Source organism: Gallus gallus, chromosome 5, assembly GCF_016699485.2.
Source record: "Gallus gallus isolate bGalGal1 chromosome 5, bGalGal1.mat.broiler.GRCg7b, whole genome shotgun sequence".
In the NCBI taxonomy this organism is placed as follows: domain Eukaryota; kingdom Metazoa; phylum Chordata; class Aves; order Galliformes; family Phasianidae; genus Gallus; species Gallus gallus.
In genome coordinates this window covers 55579123-55596712 of record NC_052536.1, presented here as the reverse complement: position 1 = coordinate 55596712, position 17590 = coordinate 55579123, and the positions used below count along the sequence as shown (strand labels likewise).

General features: G+C 43.0%; 1 protein-coding gene across 3 annotated transcripts in view; it reads left to right on the top strand.

Moving 5' to 3' along the window:
* The window catches only part of PELI2 (pellino E3 ubiquitin protein ligase family member 2), a 68974-nt gene that overhangs the window by 20997 nt on the left and 30387 nt on the right, over nt 1-17590 (top strand). For all 3 annotated transcript variants that reach the window (XM_001234987.7, XM_025151069.3, XM_040701431.2), the window contains one exon: nt 677-806. In XM_001234987.7, the coding sequence (XP_001234988.1) occupies nt 677-806 (130 nt within the window). The remainder of the gene's footprint in view (nt 1-676; nt 807-17590) is intronic.

Below are 17590 nucleotides of genomic sequence, written 5' to 3'. Positions count from 1 at the left end.
CTTTCTTCCTTCCCTGGGGAAGGAATCATCCTCTTGAGGCTCAGTGATTCTTGTAATAACTTACCCATTGGCTTTCTGTCTTGAGAGAGATGAAAGAATGACTGAAGGTCACTGGCTTACACGTGATGAAGACAGTCATTAACTGGTCTTCAGATTCACATGAGTCAAAAACACGTTTCCTCTTAATAATAGATCTACTCCTAGAGGCTTCATTTAATAAATAGAAAAAAAACATTCTATATGATGAGTTAAAACTGTATTTTTTTTCCCAGCTTTTCCCAAGTTTCTCCTTTTCTCCCTTCTTGCATGGTCTGTGGGAAGCAAATAGCAGTGCAAGGAAGTTTTCCCAACTCCCCATGTCATGAAATGAAACAAAAGGTTTAGAATTTGTTCTTCAGAATTCCTTTACTTCTAAAGGTAAAGAACTCTTTCTGTTGCTGAACAGCTCATTATATCGTCTGTGGTTGGAGTTTTATTCATCTTTTAATAAGGTCATCAACCATTGGCAGGAAAGGAGCCTGTAGTAATTTAGGTAGCAAAGCTTAATATGACTGCTGCTTGTTTTTTTTTAGCCACGTTTGAAATCATCAAGATACTGTGACCAAATTGCTTCTTTCCTTGTCTGTGTTTCAAACTGTTGATGCTTTAATGCCAAACTCTTTTTGTTCAATTCCAGGTATAATGGCTCCCTCCCTAATGGTGACAGAGGACGCAGGAAAAGCAGATTTGCCCTTTATAAGCGACCTAAAGCAAATGGAGTTAAGCCCAGCACTGTTCACGTGATTTCTACTCCTCAAGCATCCAAGGTACAAGACAGAGGCATGTAATTCTGTTTTCTGGTGCTCCTGGGTTGTATCCCAGCTACCTGATTGACCTTGCTGCTGGTTTGTTCTGTGGTAGTCATACTCTTGCTTTGGAAAGCCTGTAGTGGATTTTCTTTCTAGAGATATGGATCTCTAATCCAGTTACTTATTTAAAGTAGTCTTTAACCTCAGGAATGAGTTAATCTGACTCTTCTGCCCTTATTCAGAAAGCTGACTGTCTTATCTGAGACACAGGGCAGTCATGGAATGCATGTCTAAGAAGTATATTTATTTTTTCTCTGGAATATATGATTAGTATGTTTCCTCTTCAGGAAGATAGTGGGGATGGAGTAAAACAAAACAAACAAAAACCTTGGAGATCCCTATGAGTCTTCCATATGTATTGCTAATATTGTGCATGTTTTCATCTGAGGCCTAGTGTAGACAAAGGAAGAACAGCATTTCAGTGAATACGTTATCATAGCCATGTATTAACATATGAAACTGTCTGTGTTAAGGTTCTGCTGGTAGAATATATCTGAAGCAGTGAAAAGTCATCTTACCTCCTCTCTAAATACTTGGTACCAGAAGGAAAGCATGTTAAGTACTGTCTGAATGAAGTGAATCCTGGGGTTACACTCAAAAATGGACAGTTTTATGAAGCATACCTACTTGTTACCATCAATATTAGCTGATGGGGGCACCATCTACTGTTCTCTGACGTGTGCTTTCTAACTTAGATAAAGAGTATGGTTTAATACATAGGTGTTGTTTTTTTTTGTGCTACATAGAATAGCATACATTTAAACATATAGAATAGACTCCTAGAATGGCCTGGGATGAAAAGGACCACAATGCTCCTCCAGTTCCAACCCCCTGCTATGTGCAGGGTTGCCAACCAGCAGCCCAGGCTGCCCAGAGCCACATCCAGCCTGGCCTTGAATGCCTGCAGGGATGGGGCATCCACAGCCTCCTTGGGCAACCTGTTCAGTGCGTCACCACCCTCTGGGGGAAAAACTTCCTCCTAAAATAGCACAATAGACATAGGTCTGTAGTATCTACATGTATGTTGGGAACAGTGGTCTGTTTTTTAAAATTTAATAAATGCAAAAAAGAAGTGTTTTACATAGTTAATGGAAATACACGTTTGTACTAGATAGTTTTAAGCATTTGGACTTCTATAGTATTTTGGCTTTTGACTTTCAAAATATTTAAAGGCCTGACAGACATGGCAAGGTGTCTGGTTAATTTTTATCAGCACTGTCATGATAGTGCAGATATATTATGTGCTGTACAAATTAATGCCCTTATAACGATAGCACAGGGTCTGAGATGTTAGGCTCTTTTCTTTGAGGATCTGGATTCAGGTGGATGTGTCAGGTTGAATGTATTCTTCTGCACTTTCTCTGAACCCTTATAAAAGAGCTTTTGTGTATTTATACTGTTGTCTGGGGCGAGACTGGTGGATGTGTGCCAGAACAGTGATGCAGTGGATTTCAGTGCCCTTTTGGATGCCCTGAAAGGCCGTTTACATTCTTAAACACTTTCTTAGGCTTCTCTAACACCATCAATATCAGAGCCTAAATCTGTTTTGCCAGGAATGGCTTCTGCATGCAGCTTCTGTAAATGATCCCAGAAATATTGGGAAGTAGAGAATATAGAGAGCTTTGTTCTTGGGAAAATAATATGCAACTTGACTTGAACATTTTCCTTCTGCTCTGAGTCCTTCAGTTTAATTCCTTAGGGAAGGAAAAGCAGTGGGAACTTGTACTGCACAGGATATTACAAGTTTCCTCCCTTGCAACTTTTCAGATACAAGTTGTGTTTTATTTTGCTCGTTTGTCACCATGTGAAATGAGTCTTTGAGTAGAAGGAAGCTTGTTATTGTCAGGTGCTGATGCTTTTTTAGTGGTGGGTGAGGTGCTGACTGTCTCCAGCTGTTTTGTTGCTGCTGTGGCATGGATGCTTGCATAAAGTGCCACAGTGGTTTTGTGCTAATTGCATTAATGCAGCAGTTGAAGAATCACAACTGTCACTGATATGGAGTTAGTGTGTCAGCTTGAAAACTGCAGTAGGTCATGAGAGGATGCTTGTCATGTTCTGCTGTCCCAGCTATGTGCAGGTGTCCAGGACAGCTGGAGCAGCAATGGTTTCAGTAGCAAATCTAGCTGAGATAATTGTGTGTGAATCAGTGCCTTTTTGTTTCCCCTCCCCCCAAGTGCTTTTTTTTTGCCTCTCTGCCTTCTGCATGATCATCTTCAGCACCTCCAGAATTGTTTGGCCTACTAATGGGTATATTCTGAAGGAAAGCATTTCATGAGGTTACAAGTCACAGGTTTTTCAGATTACACTTAAAACATGCATACCTCTCTTCAACATTACACACTTGACTTCGAGACCTGTTTTATTAACTCTGTGCTTAAACACCATGCAGGGAATTTTCTGTTCTGTCCACGTTTCACAGAACTGAGGCCACTTGTTTGAGGCAAACTTTTCCAGCAGAGTCAAAATTGATATTAAGAAAAACATGAATCCTCACCTCTCCAGTTCTACATTCAGGTTTTATTTAGAAAGGTTGTTACTTGGATTGACCTGGGTGTCCTGACATAGAAGTCTGTCACCGTTCATTGATTGGGAGTTCATAACAGCTTTCCTCTGACTACACTACCCAAACCTTAGGTACAATCTCATAGCTCATCATGACATAGCTAGGATTGCCAGCTTTGATTTTCAAGACGTTAGAGCTATTTACAGCTAACCTTTAATTGTGTTAGAAGTTTGTTTGGTTTTAGTTTAACTGTTGCTTTCATGTGAAATAGTGGAAGTAGTATTGGATTCCAGCAGACCCAGGTGTAGGCTTTACTTATGCAGCAGTTTTCTGATGAATGTGGAACCTGGTAAGAATTTTCACAGTAATGACCTAGGAATGATGTGATGCTAAAGGAGGTTTCTTGGTGTAGGGTTGTTTGTTTGCTTTTTTTGGTGGGGAGAGGGATGCTTATTTACTCAGGAAAAAATAAATATATCTATCTGGAAGGGTGGGGATAGATATGTCTCAAAACAAAAACAGCTTAATATCTCTTTAGAATAATGTAAAGACACACTGCCTCAAACATATCTTAAATGGGTGAATGTGCCCTGTGTAAATCGTGCTGCATGATCCCAATTTTTTTGCCAAGCAGAGATGTTCATCTTCCCATACACATCTCATCTGTTGGTTCAGTAGGCTGTTAGCTTTCCTTCTGTTCAAGCACAGGTGGATCTCTTCTCTTCTTTCCTCCTCATCGCAGCCAACAGAAAGGCCTTGTTGGATGCCGCCAGTTGGAGTTCTTTTTGGGGAAACTATGGGAGAAATCTTCCCCTGTCCTGCTGCTGGCAGTGGGCACTAACAATGTGATGCTGAATGCTCAAGTGATGCAATTGCCCATGACTGTAGGTATTTATGCATTTAGCTTTCTTTGAGTTCCTAATGCTTTGGAACTGCTTTCGTGGTTGTGTACGTTAGAAAAAAGAATAAATGGCTCAATGTGCATTTAAGTTACTTGAAGTATGCAATTTGGAGACCTGAATTGTATACAAGAGTTAAGGAGATGGCATTAGCCCTCAAGGATTCCATGAAAGTACTCTGAAAGCATGAATAAATTCTATTGTAGCAGTATGTAGGATGCTGCTGAGTTAGCTTACTTTCAATGTGAGATCTTCTATGGGCAGTAGAATATAACAAGCAAATACTAGAAACACTCCTTTCTAACAAGTGAATGTTGTGTTTTGATGCTTAAGTGCTTCTTTCTTGTTGGATATTAATGCTGAATTGATAGAAGATTGCAAATGGCTTTGGAATTGCTGTAGAGCACAACAAAAAATCTGACCGTAATAGCTTTTTGTGAAGGGACATCTTCATTTAGTTATTTATTTTTGGTCTGTCTGTCTGTCCTAGGATAAAAGATTTCCTTTGGCAGCCTGTGGTAGATGAAGACGATGTACTTTTTCCTCCCTCTGAAATCATTGTTTCAAGCTGACTGGGGAAGATCTTTCTGACTTAAAGTCCAATTACCTGCTGAGCTGGCTTCTGCCTTGTGCTATCACAACAGCAGCTTGTATAGTCACTGGCTGGGTTCCTGCAGCTCACATCAAGTTTCATGCTGCTACTGGAAAAGAACAAAAGGCAGCTATACAAGTAATTATTAGGTCAGGAGAGAGAGCTCCAATTTGTGCTTTGAGTAGCTAGAGAAAATGAAAGTATAGGATTCCTGTGATTGCTTATCTAATGCAAGTTCTTGTGTCTGCTTTGATGTACTTGATGAATTTTGAGTAAAAAGGCTGAAAATCCTTTTTGGAGCTTTTGGTGCTCCTTCTGGATGAGTGCCGTAGAGCTTGGCTGCTGGGAGGAGGGTACTGTCTGTCAGTGGCTTTCCTATTTCTTGTTGAGTTTGTTTATTGTGTAATCAGTTTGTGGTGCACTAATTTGTTCCCCAGTAACTTAATTGCATATGTGTCTTGAGAGTCTCAAGTTGTGTAGAGTCCCTGGCTCATCTGCTTGATTAATGGTTTCCTTGCTGTTATGTCCTTTTCTGTTAGATGAAATCTTTATAACATGCTGTATCCCTACCCCTTTGCTTTCCCAAATAGTAGGGAATGGTAGGATGGAAGAAAATGGCGGAAGAAAATGGCTAGACCAATTTCATTTGTATCGTATTAATAAATAACAGTTGTCACTTGGTTTGATGTTCTTCTTCCTAAGTTTTAGGGACATACTGAACAGAATGCATGTCAAAGATCTTGGAAAATCACTTTACAATGTTTTCTAACAAAAAACAGATTTTCACTAAAGGAAGGGAAATTAAACTAGTGAAGGCCACAATTATTTTCTTTATAACTGAAGATTGTTTTTTTGTTTTCATGCTTTTCCTTTAGAGGGTAGACAGAAGATCAGAAAATGTTGTCCTTGTAAACTGTTTAAACTACGTCTGCTATAAATTGATATTTGGTACAGATTCTACTTGAATTCAGCTATTCTTTGGAGGCAGAGGAAGGTGTGCTGGGTGCAGGGATCATGTTAAGAAGCTACTTGCAGGATTTGCACTGCAGGAAGCAAAGCCACTCATTTTACTGAAAGATGACTTGCTTGAAACTAACTTCTTCCTGTTTAACTAGTTTCTGCATGTTCTGTCTGCTCACCTCAAGTGTAGAATAGAAAGTTAAGACCATCTAGTGTATTGGTGAAGCTTTTTCTTGTTATATGCTTACTCAAGGCAATTGAGAGTCCTGAATAAAATGGACTTGGTTTTACAAGTGCTTGTCTTGAGAACTCAGCTGGTCTTCCTAAAGGTGAATCCTAGAATGGCCTGGGTTGAAAAGGACCACAATGCTCATCCAGTTCCAACCCCCTGCTATGTGCAGGGTCGCCAACCAGCAGACCAGGCTGCCCAGAGCCACATCCAGCCTGGCCTTGAATGCCTGCAGGGATGGGGCATCCACAGCCTCCTTGGGCAACCTGTTCAGTGCGTCACCACCCTCTGGGTGGAAAAGCTTCCTCCTCATATCCACTCTAAACCTCCCCTGTCTCAGTTTAAAACCATTCCCCCTTGTTCTATCGCTGTCCACCCTTGTAAACAACCATTCCCCCTCCTGTTTATATGCTCCCTTCAAGTACTGGAAGGCTGCAATGAGGTCTCCCTGGAGCCTTCTCTTCTGCAGAACTTCAGTACTGATGTTGGATCAAATGAAACTGCATGGACTGGGTAATCATTATAATCATTAAGGTTAGAAAAGATCTCTAAGATCATGAAGTCCAACCATCAGCTCATCACTACCATGCCCATTACACATGTGTCCCTCATTACCACATCAACACTGTTCTTGGACACTTCCAGGGCTGGTGGCCCCACCACCTCCTGGGCAGCCTGTTCCAATGACTGACAACACTTTCTAAGAAGTTTTTCCTAAAATCCAACCTGGACTTCCCTTGGTGCAGCTTGAGGCCAGCACCTAATGTCCTGTCTCGAGTTACTGGGGAGAAGAGGCCAACCCCTCTTACGCTGCAAACTCCCATTAGGAAGCTGTAGAGAGCAGTAATATCTCTCCTGAGCCTTCTCTTCTCCCAGACTGAACAATCCTGGTTCTGTCAGCCTTTCCCCATGTGACTTGTGCTCCAGACCCTTTAGAAGTTTGTTCCCTTTCTTTGATTGCACTCCAGGACCTCAGCGTCTTTCTCGTAAGTGAGGGGCCCAAAACTGAACACAGGGTACTTCTCTTTGAACTTGCTTTGGGGATAATGCATCATTACAAGTTGGCATTACCAAGTGAGAACCTTGGAAGGAATGCTTAGAATCTGCTGTTGCATTCTAGGTGTTTGGCTGTGCTGCAGTGTAGTCATGAGCAACCTGATGACTACAGGGGCTTGTATGCAACAGTTAGATGTGCATGGGACTGCTAGCATCTATACTGTAGGAGTTCCTGGCTACTGGTTTGGAAACATGCTTATTCACCTCTGTGATGGGAGAACCTCACACAAACCCGAAGTATGACTTCCATGTTAGCTTGGAACTGCTAAGCACCCACAGGGAGAGGTGGTCAGATTGCAGACTGTAGAATGTGGACTTCAGGCATGTGTTGGACAGAGCTGGTCCTTGCCTGAGGCTTATACCAGGGAGCTGAAGACCAGTGTTCTGGAATACTATTTCTGTATCATCAGCTTCAGTGAAATCAAAGGTTTCTGATGTATTTGATGCTGATATGTGCATGGGCTGCTTCATGGGTGAAGAAAGTAAGTAGTGAAAGGGCAATGTGCAGCTAGTAACAAATGTTTTCTTTAGTTGAGTGAAGCAATTGTTTTAAGAACACAGGAAGTAATTCAAGCCTCATAGGCCAACAGAAGCTTTTCAGATTTCCTAACTGCAACTTTTCAGTACCTAAAAGGAGCCTATAAACAGAAGGGGAGCCAACTCTTTGAAAGGGTAGATAACAGCAGGACAAGGGGAAATGGTTCGAAGTTGAAGGAGGGAAGATTTAGGTTGGATGTCAGGGGGAAGCTCTTTACTTTGAGAGTGGTGAGGTGCTGGAACAGCTGCCCAGAGAGGCTGTAGATGCCCCGTCCACCCCTGGAGGTGTTCAAGGCCAGGTTGGATGGGGCCCTGGGCAGCCTGGGCTGGAATTACACGTGGAGGTTGGTGGCCCTGCCTGTGGTGGAGGAGTTGGAGCTTCATGATCCTTGAGGTCCCTTCCAACCCAAGCCATTCTGTGATTCAAAGACGCAAAGCACTGCTACTTCTGTTCTTAACAATTAGAAAATACTTATTTTCCAGAATTCTTTGAGGTTTTGTTCCTGCCGAGAACAAAATTTAAATACTTGTGGAGAGTGCTTTATGATGTCTATAATGAGTAATTAATTTCATCTGCTCACTAGGGGGTGAGTGACTTGTGAGGCTACAGGATTCCTGTTTCTGCTGTTTGTAGGTCACTGGATGGTGTTCATGGCTTGTTGAAGATGCAGGACTACTTCACTTTGGGATTCTGCTTACACTCAATACTGAAGATCTCACAAAGATTTTGGGGAGAAAATGGTGTGTTTGATTTGGATAACCTCTTTTGAAGGGTTGTACCTATAGCAAAGTGCTTATGGTGATGCTTTGTTTACTGGAAGCTCCCAGCACTTCAGAGCTTTTTTGCAAAGAAGGCATTATCCATGCTTGGATTTCATAGGAACAATTCAGAACTTTTTAGCACTAAGGATTTGCTTCCACAAGGTGCTTATCTTTTTGGGATTGTCCCATGAGCCGCCCTTCTATGAAAACAAGTTTGTCTAACCACTGACTCTGCATCATACCTTGTACTTACATGACCTCCCTGCAAGACCATGTGTTGTGTACAGACTTGTCTTTTAAATTTTGCACATCCCCTGTCCATTGCGATTCTGCCAGTACTTCAGGAAGTTCAGGACTCTGTAGATGCCTCGTGTGAGATAATGTGTGTGGTAATATATGCTTTGGCCTTCTAATTCAGTAACAGCAAATGCCTATCACTTTGACTTGAGGAAGCTAATTATAGGCCTAACACTGCTAGCTTTCTTAGCTGTACAGTACTGAGTTCTCCTCCAACTATATACATCAGTGTGAGCTTTGAGTGATCTCTCCTATGCTGAGTTTGCTGTAGTCAGGGAATGATAAATGATCTCTCCACTGCTTTTTGATATTGCCAGGCAAGCAGGAGCATTGCTCTCTGTCACCCTGAAAACCTTGATTTGGTTCATTGAAGTTGGATTTTCATTTTCCCCTTAGAAATCTCATGCTGCTAGCCTGGTTTGCTCAGGAGAATGGGGCTGGTGTTTGAACAGGGGTTTGCCTTGGACTGGCCTTGCCCTGAAGTGCTCCTTTCTTGGCCTTGGATGCTGCCTTTGGGAACAAGATTTCCCTGGGAAATCCAACCATCAACCTAACCAAGTCCAATCACTAAACCACGTCCATCAGCCCCTCAAACCATGTTCACATACCTCTTAGATACCACCAAGGATGAAGACTCCACCATTTCCCTGGACAGCCCATTCTAGCTTGACCACCCTCTCTGTGAAGAAATTCTTCCTAGGGTCCAGTCTAAACCTTCCCTGGCACACCTTGGTGTTGTTTCCTCACATCTCATCAATGGTTATATGAGAGAAGATCAGGATCCTCCTTTCTGCAACTTCTTTACAACTGCACAGAGCGAAGAGGTCCCTCAGCCTCCTATTCGCCAGAAGGGACAGCACCAGACCCCTCATACGCTCTTCATAACTTGTTTTCTAGTCTATTCATCAGCTTCAGTGCTTCTTTCTTCACACACTCAAGCAACTTCATGCCCTACTTGTAGTGAGGGACCCAAAACTGAACCCAAAATTCAAGGTTCATTCTCACTGGTGTCACATCCAAGAGGAAGATCACTTCACCAGTCCTGCAGGCCAGGCTGCCATTGGCCTTCTCGGCCATAGGGGCACACTGCTCCCAGTCGATGTTCAATTCTAGATGTTCTCTTCACATTTCAGTCTTGCTGCTGTACTTGGGGAAAACCATCCTTCAATCTTTTGCTTAAACGTCGAGCCTGGGAGGTTTTTCCCCACGACTAGTTGGTTCTCCAGTAGTTTTGCTTGGAGCCTCTCACTGGGTGGAGGGTTGGATGGACCCCATCACACAGGTAAACAACCGACCTCTCTTTGAAGGTATTTCCTTCACAGTATTTTGGCTATGCATCTGCTTGACATGCAGTCTCCTCCAGAATCCAGGATTCCAGGAGAGGTTATTAAGGAGAAGAAGTAATTAAGGAGATGATGTGGTTGAGAGAAGGTGAGGGGGAGGTGTGGTTTTTCAGCTTGAGGTTTGGGAATGCTCAGTGGGTGTTACTAAAATAAAAGCTTTTCTATCTGCCAGTGAAGTGTGTGAATGGTCAAAAAGTCTTCAGTAATAATGGGTTAACTTCTCTAGATAGGATTTATCTCAGTTGTGCTCTTGATAGCAATGTATTTCATATATCCAGACCTTATAGTTTAAATTTCTATCAGAGTAGGTTTGGAGGGAATACTAAAGAAGACAGTGACTGCAAACCCATAAAAACTTGTAAACCCATAAAAACCTGCAGGATGCCCCAGTCAACTTTGGGTGGGACTTTGTGGTTCATAGTAAATACTATATTAAAAACTTCAGGCAATCAACTGAGAAGCCCAGAAACTCTTTCCTCTTTGTTTCCACACGCTGACTTTTAGTCTTGAGCACCATTTTCTATTTCAGCCCACCAAAGAATCTTCCGCTGCTGAGGGTCAGCAATGAGGCAGTGCCTTGGTGGTCCAGGTGGGAGGCAGGCAGGAACAAAGCTGACCTTGCTTCAGTATGGGCAGCTGCTCTTGTTTTGTTCCAAATGAAAAACCAGCTTTGGAAAGCTGCATTGCAAAACTTGTAATAGCTCTTAATGTTCTTCCTAACTTCTCCCTCCCCCTTAGAGCTTTCTCAAATGCTCTTCTTTGGTGTTTAATTACAAAAAACAACTCGGTTGCAGTTATAGAGTAATAAATAAAATACAAGTCAAAACAGTGTTTGCAATTTATTGCTGGAGACAGCCCTATTCTCTTAAGATGTCACACTTACAGCCTTAACTGCAGCTGAGAAGGTCTAAATGTATTTTCCTTGTTAAATATCTGTGTCCTTTAGTGTTAAGTTTTAGTCCCTTTGTACTGTACTGACACATATTGCTGGAGTTGAGAGAATTACTGTGTTGCTGTTGCTGGGGGATGGACCTTGGTGATCCTTGAGGTCCCATCCAACCCGAGCCATTCTGTGATTGTACTGCATACAAAAACACACAAGTTCCCAAAGAGCTTTTGTGTTTTTTTTTCCTGGAAATAAGAGAGAAGGGTTTTCGAGGGAAGTTGTGCATCTGAATTCCTTTGGATGCGTGCATTTGCTTAAGGTCTCAAGTAGATGGTGAAAAATCTGCCTGAGTCACAGTAGCCCCATTCAGTCATTGAAAACCTTGCTCCAGGAGTGTTTTTCTGTTAAATAACTGTGTAATGTACTGCTATCAGATGATGTGATGTATGTTTCATATATTCTTTTGTAAGCTGCTTTTATGGCTTTTGCTGTGGAAATCTTTTTAAGGGTTTTCGGAGGAAAAAAAAAAGCCAAAGCGTTTCAGTCGTTTTCTAAAGAATATTTGATCTTGGCAGAAAAGATTTGTAGCTTCAAATCAATGGATATGAAAACGGCTGTGTTAAAATTTGGATATATGGCTCTTTAAACAGGAGCACACGCTCTTTATTTGACCTACAGCGTGTTCAGTTCCGACACTGGCTGTTGAACAAAACTCCTTTACAATCCGACAGTTAAATCCTTTGGCAGAATGCCTTTCTTCCTGTTTGCTGTGGGGGTTTCATTCCAGATGTTCAAGTTCAGAAGGCTTTTTTCTTAAGGAGTGGGTGTGAGGAACATCACAAAACCCTCATAGATCAGTCTGCCCCTCCCCTACAAACTGCAGCATTCAGGCTTTATTTCTAATCCTTATTGCTCTGGGATTACTCTCTCTCTCTATCAGTATCTGTGTACGTTCTGCTGTCTGTTGTTGCTTCGATTCCAGTTTGCCTCATTTTGTGGCTCTGCCCACCAGTTATAAAATTCTGATGTGAAACACTGCTATGAGTAGAAAATGGTCTGATTCAAGGTGGAGCATAACAGTGAGTGTGCATGTAGGTCGGTGTGTGTGACCATCAGGTACAAATGATGAGAGAATCATAGAATCCTAGAATGGCCTGGGTTGAAAAGGACCACAGTGCTCATCCAGTTCCAACCCCCTGCTATGTGCAGGGTCGCCAACCAGCAGCCCAGGCTGCCCAGAGCCACATCCAGCCTGGCCTTGAATGCCTGCAGGGATGGGGCATCCACAGCCTCCTTGGGCAACCTGTTCAGTGCGTCACCACCCTCTGGGTGAAAAACTTCCTCCTCATATCCACTCTAAACCTCCCCTGTCTCAGTTTAAAACCATTCCCCCTTGTCCTGTCACTGACCACCCTCACAAACAAAGGGATGTAAACAGAGGGATGAATGAATGTGCTGAGGTTTTTCTGGACTCAGGCGGTAACTTTTATTTTGCGACAGTGGAGCTGACTGTATTTAGCCTTAGAAACACTAAAACACATACTGCAGAACAGGAGCACAGAGGCAGCTTCCTAGGCCAAAGGATTGCATGGCTTCAAACAAATCTCTGGGGGGAAGAAAGGTTTTGGAATGTAGCAAGCAGTACATTTGCCTCAGGTAGGATTGCAGGCTATGCAAATGCTGAGAAATGATGGTTTTGCCTCAACAAGCAAACATTACGGCTTTCATGAAGCAGTAATCCTTTCTGTTTTAGCTTGTGTTTAGCTGCGGTGTTGATGGTAGACTGTTAGTGTGTTCGATCTGATACCCAGAACCGTGCCCTGGTTAAAACAGCACACAACAGTGCTGAGAGGTGGGAACAGCGGAGATCAGGTGTGTAGGGTGGGCTGCGGCAATGCAGCTACTTTGATAGTAGATCTTGCTTCAGCTGCAAGCAGCTCCAGAAGGAACTGGAGCAATGGCTGCTTGACATTTTGTGGAGCCTCGTGTCAGCTGTTGTCCCGCAGTAATTTTTCTGCCAAGCACTCGGGGAACATCTGCAGAGTCGTTTTTCTGTAGTGCTGCAATGATTCACACGCTCATTGCTTTGAAGTCTAGGAAGTCTTCCGCAAGGAAATGTCATAGCCAGAACCGTTTGTGGGCTGTGCGTAGCTCTGTCTGTATTTAGGGCTGGCTTTGTTAATTGAGCCCTTAGCAGTAGTGAAAGTTTACAGACCGGAGCTACCTCTAAGTCTGCTCAGTGCTTCAGGATTTGCCTCAGCTTTGGGTTTCTTGGCCTTCATTATCAGGAAGGAGAGAGTGCTTAGTAATGCTTGATGCAGGTACGTCACTGTATGTGTTATTGGTATAAGTTCTCAGATGATGCATCAGAACATATTTGAAGGACAATTAAGATTAAAAGGTAGATTCCTTGAGGTCCCTGCCAACCCAAGACACTCTATGATTTCTTCTTTAAAATGCAAACTTTCTCGTTTGAGTAGTAAGGTTTGTTACACTGAGTGTATGCTGCACGCTCTGTGGGGGTGGGGAAACCTTACACTGAAAACAGGGAATGTGGTTATAATAAAGTGCTTTTCACAGAAACTGCGATCGATACGTGGGGCCGGGTGTCTGCTTGTGGGGTGTGCAGGTAGGTGTAACCAGGGCAAAGGCAGCCTGTCTGATGTGGCCTCTGTGTGAATTGCTGTGAAACTGCTGGGTTGGAAGAGAGTTCCAAGATTCTGAGTTGCCAGGGGTATGGAGTTCTTTACTACTTCTTTGCTATGAGAGTGGTGAGGTGCTGAACAGCTGCCCAGAGGGGCTGTGGATGCCCCGTCCATCCCTGGAGGTGTTCAAGGTCAGGTTGGATGGGGCCCTGGGCAGCCTGGGCAGGTATTACATGTGGAGGTTGGTGGCCCTGCCTGTGGCGGGGGTTGGAGCTTCATGATCCTTGAGGTCCCTTCCAACCCAAGCCATTCTGTGATTCTATGATAAAGCATTTAGTGTTTGAGGTGGCTGTTGCATTAAACTCTTAAATAACTGCCATTCAGAATCTGACAGTGAGAGCTTCATCAGAATGCACTCCAGTAACTTTTTATGACCAGGTTACGCACGATGTGGGAATAAAGTGAAAAATAAGCTTGCAGCATGTTGTTTCCCCTTCCACATAATCTGCTGTGCATATTATGAAAATATGTAGGTCAAGTGCCCTCTGATTTAATGAGTTGGTTTGAAAGGATGGATGAAAGCGTTCTGCAGTCACTGTCCCTCCCCACTCCTCTCTCTGCCCATTACCTGTGGTGCTGCTCTGCTCAGTGCTCGGCTGTCACAGCGAGGGGCACCACGAGTCCTGAGGATGTGGTTGTTGTGAGGTGCTTTTGCTGAGCTTTTTAGAAAAAAACACGACTGAACGTTTTCTACTGGGAAAGAAAAATGTTAAAACTGCATTCAGAGGTTCTTAAAGAGAATTTTCCTCCTTGTTTTGCATTTAATACATAAAACATGTTAGTAGTGAGCGCTGAGCACAGTGCAGTTTTAGAACCTTCGTTCTCCAGCAGCACATACAATCATAGAATGGCCTGGGTTGAAAAGGACCACAATGCTCATCCAGTTCCAACCCCCTGCTATGTGCAGGGTCGCCAACCAGCAGCCCAGGCTGCCCAGAGCCACATCCAGCCTGGCCTTGAATGCCTGCAGGGATGGGGCATCCACAGCCTCCTTGGGCAACCTGTTCAGTGTGTCACCACCATCCTAATATATAACCTAAACCTCCCCTGTCTCAGTTTAAAACCATTCCCCCTTGTCCTATCCGGAGCATACCAGATTGTTTTTTACTCCATGTAAGGTGGAAGTTTTTCCCCCAGAGGGTGGTTTTGCTCTGGTTGGTGCCCTCAGCAACATCTGGGGCTCTGAAGATCCTGTGCCTTGGGGGAGAGCAGACCGGAGGTGTGATTTTTGTTTGGACAATCTTTTCTGGTCGTCTTGTTGAAGAAAGCTGTGATTCATTGGAACAGGTTGCCCAAGGAGGCTGTGGATGCCCCATCCCTGCAGGCATTTATGGCCAGGCTGGATGTGGCTCTGGGCAGCCTGGTCAGCACATAGCAGGGGTTGGAACTGGATGAGCATTGTGGTCCTTTTCAACCCAGGCCATTCTATGATTCTGTGGTATGATTTTATGAATTTCTGGGTTTGAATCTTTGTAAAGAAGTAGGTTTGAACTTTGTAAAGCTGCAGGTTGGAAGGTGATTTGGTTGTGTTGCTGCTGCTTCGTGCTTCTGTGGAGGGTGAAAGGCCTTGGAGCCATAAACACATTTCTGTAATTATATCTCTCTAATTAGAGTATTAGTTGTGCTGATTATGTCTTCGTTTACTAATTCATAGTGAAAATCACTACTGTATGTGCTTGGCTATGTGAGCTGCACAGAGGCAAGCGTTACAAATTACATGTTACAGTTGACTTCAAGCTCTTCTGCTGTCTTTATATTTTCCTTGGTACTGGGACCTCTCGCTACCAAAGGGGAAAAATGTAGGATACATGCAGCTCTGTCATAGCTATCATTTTCTCAAAGCTATCATTTTGCTTGGAAGGCTGTCTGAGCAGAAAGTGTCAGTCAGCTGTGTGTCGAACAGCAGCACGCTGAGTTGTGATCCCGTATCACAAATAAATCAAGTCCTTCCAAATCTGGACGGAATTTCATCTTGTTCCTCCTCTAGCACGTGTGCTGGAAAAGCTTCATAGTAACAGCCCAGCTCTCTTCCTCCAGGAGGAATCGCTGTTGTCTTGGTCTTACAGCTGTGGAACTTATTCAGCAGTAATGCAGTGTTTCATGCCTACAGGTTGGACATCAAGCCATCTTTCTTGCTGTTCTTCCAACAGCAGAGGATCTGTGCGAGTTCTGGCGGACTTTCTAGTCTTTAAATCAACTTGTTTGATAGCAGCTAGCAAAGTATCAGCTGTATTGGTGCATCACTTCACCACTGTCAGGAAGGGATGGGGACAATTGCATATCTGAAATGGCTTTAGGCTGGTGTATTTCCACCGTTGATTAATATGCTTTCACAGGTACTTTGTGCTTTAACCCTTGAAAATTTACGCTTTAAAAACAACTTTGTGATGGGGTTGTGTCTTTAAACAGGCTTTCCTGAAGTTGGATTTGATAACCTGTTCTCCCCAGGGCAAGTATTTGATACTTCAGAGCTTCCAGGCAGATATTTATGCATCGTGGCTGTGGTGTCTTCAGGCAGTGCACTGTTTTTTCATGACTCTTTGTAAACCTTCTTTGGTGAGACATTTTAGCTATTGAATCCATCTCAGCACGAGATTTTAATGATGTGTTGGGTTATGGGAACCAAAAGTATCTGATGCTTGTACTTTCCACTGCCTAAGAACATAAGTCAGCTGGACACCTGATATTTCAAGACCCTTTCCATGATTGAACTGCATATAATTCATAATAGAATTTCATTTTATGATTTTAATGACTCCGAAATGTTCTTTTTTTTGCTTGCATATTTTCATGAGGCTTTTTCCACAGTGTGTACGTATGGTGGTATCCTTGCCAGCAATTAATGGTTGAGAACAAGTCATATACATCTGTAGCAATTCATATGTACATTCCTGTAGAAGGAATGTCTGGTCTTAACAGAGCTTAATGAAGTAGCAATCTGCAGTTCACAATTCCTGGTCTATGTCTGGAAAATAAACCCAGCTATTGTTCAGTACTTATTTTTAGAAGTAGAGGTGATTAAGGGAGCTCTATCCAAAATTTCTTTTCTTCAAAGGGCTTGTTTTGTGTTGAATACGTCAATATATGGATCTGTACCATGCGATTACCTGCCTTCTCCAACTCTCCTGGCAAGGGGGAAGGAGGAAAAAAGATGTACTGTGACAAGTGAGAACTAAATGTTTTGGTGTTGTATGCTTTTCTTGTTCAGTTTCAATGGGAAGTGGTGGAGTCACCATCCCTGGAGCAGCTCAAGAACCATGGAGATGTGGCCCTGAGGGACATGGGCATGGGGATGGATTAAGGTTGGGCTTGGGGATCTTGGAGGTCTTTTCAACCTGAATGATTCTATGACTTTGTGAAGGATGAGCTTAAATTTATTGGCACGTGGGATTATCATCTGGGTTGAAGTCACAACACCCAGGATGGCAGTTCATGGTCTGTTCAGTAGCATACGTGAGAAACTCAGCAGCAGATTCTAGTCCAAAGAAATTCCTTGCATGCCTACAGAATAATGCAGGGAATCTCTGCAAATCATCCCTTGAGAAAACTTGCTGTGGCATTTCTGTAACTTGCTGAGGATTTGCATAAGTGAAATGTTGATATAAAAAAAACACACTTTCAGAAAAGGCAGTGGGAAATACAAAGGAGGAGTGTGATATCCTAAACTACCCTGCCTTTGCTTTTCAATGGGGAAGGGGTCAGAAGCATAGCATGAATGCCATAGTCTGGTTCCTCATCTAACATCCTCATTAACAGCTAAACACTGTTCTCCCTTGAAGTATCTTTCCTATAGTAATTGGGCATTCCTTATTAGAAACAGATGAGAGCTGGTTTACTTTCCCCAGGTGAAAAGTAAGAATGATAAAGCTTGCACAACAACTCTTCAGCATTTTTTTCATCCCTGTTCACAACTGTGTGTTGCTTTTATTGGGCAGAAAAAAGCAGAGCACTGGATGGTTCTAAAATGAATTGT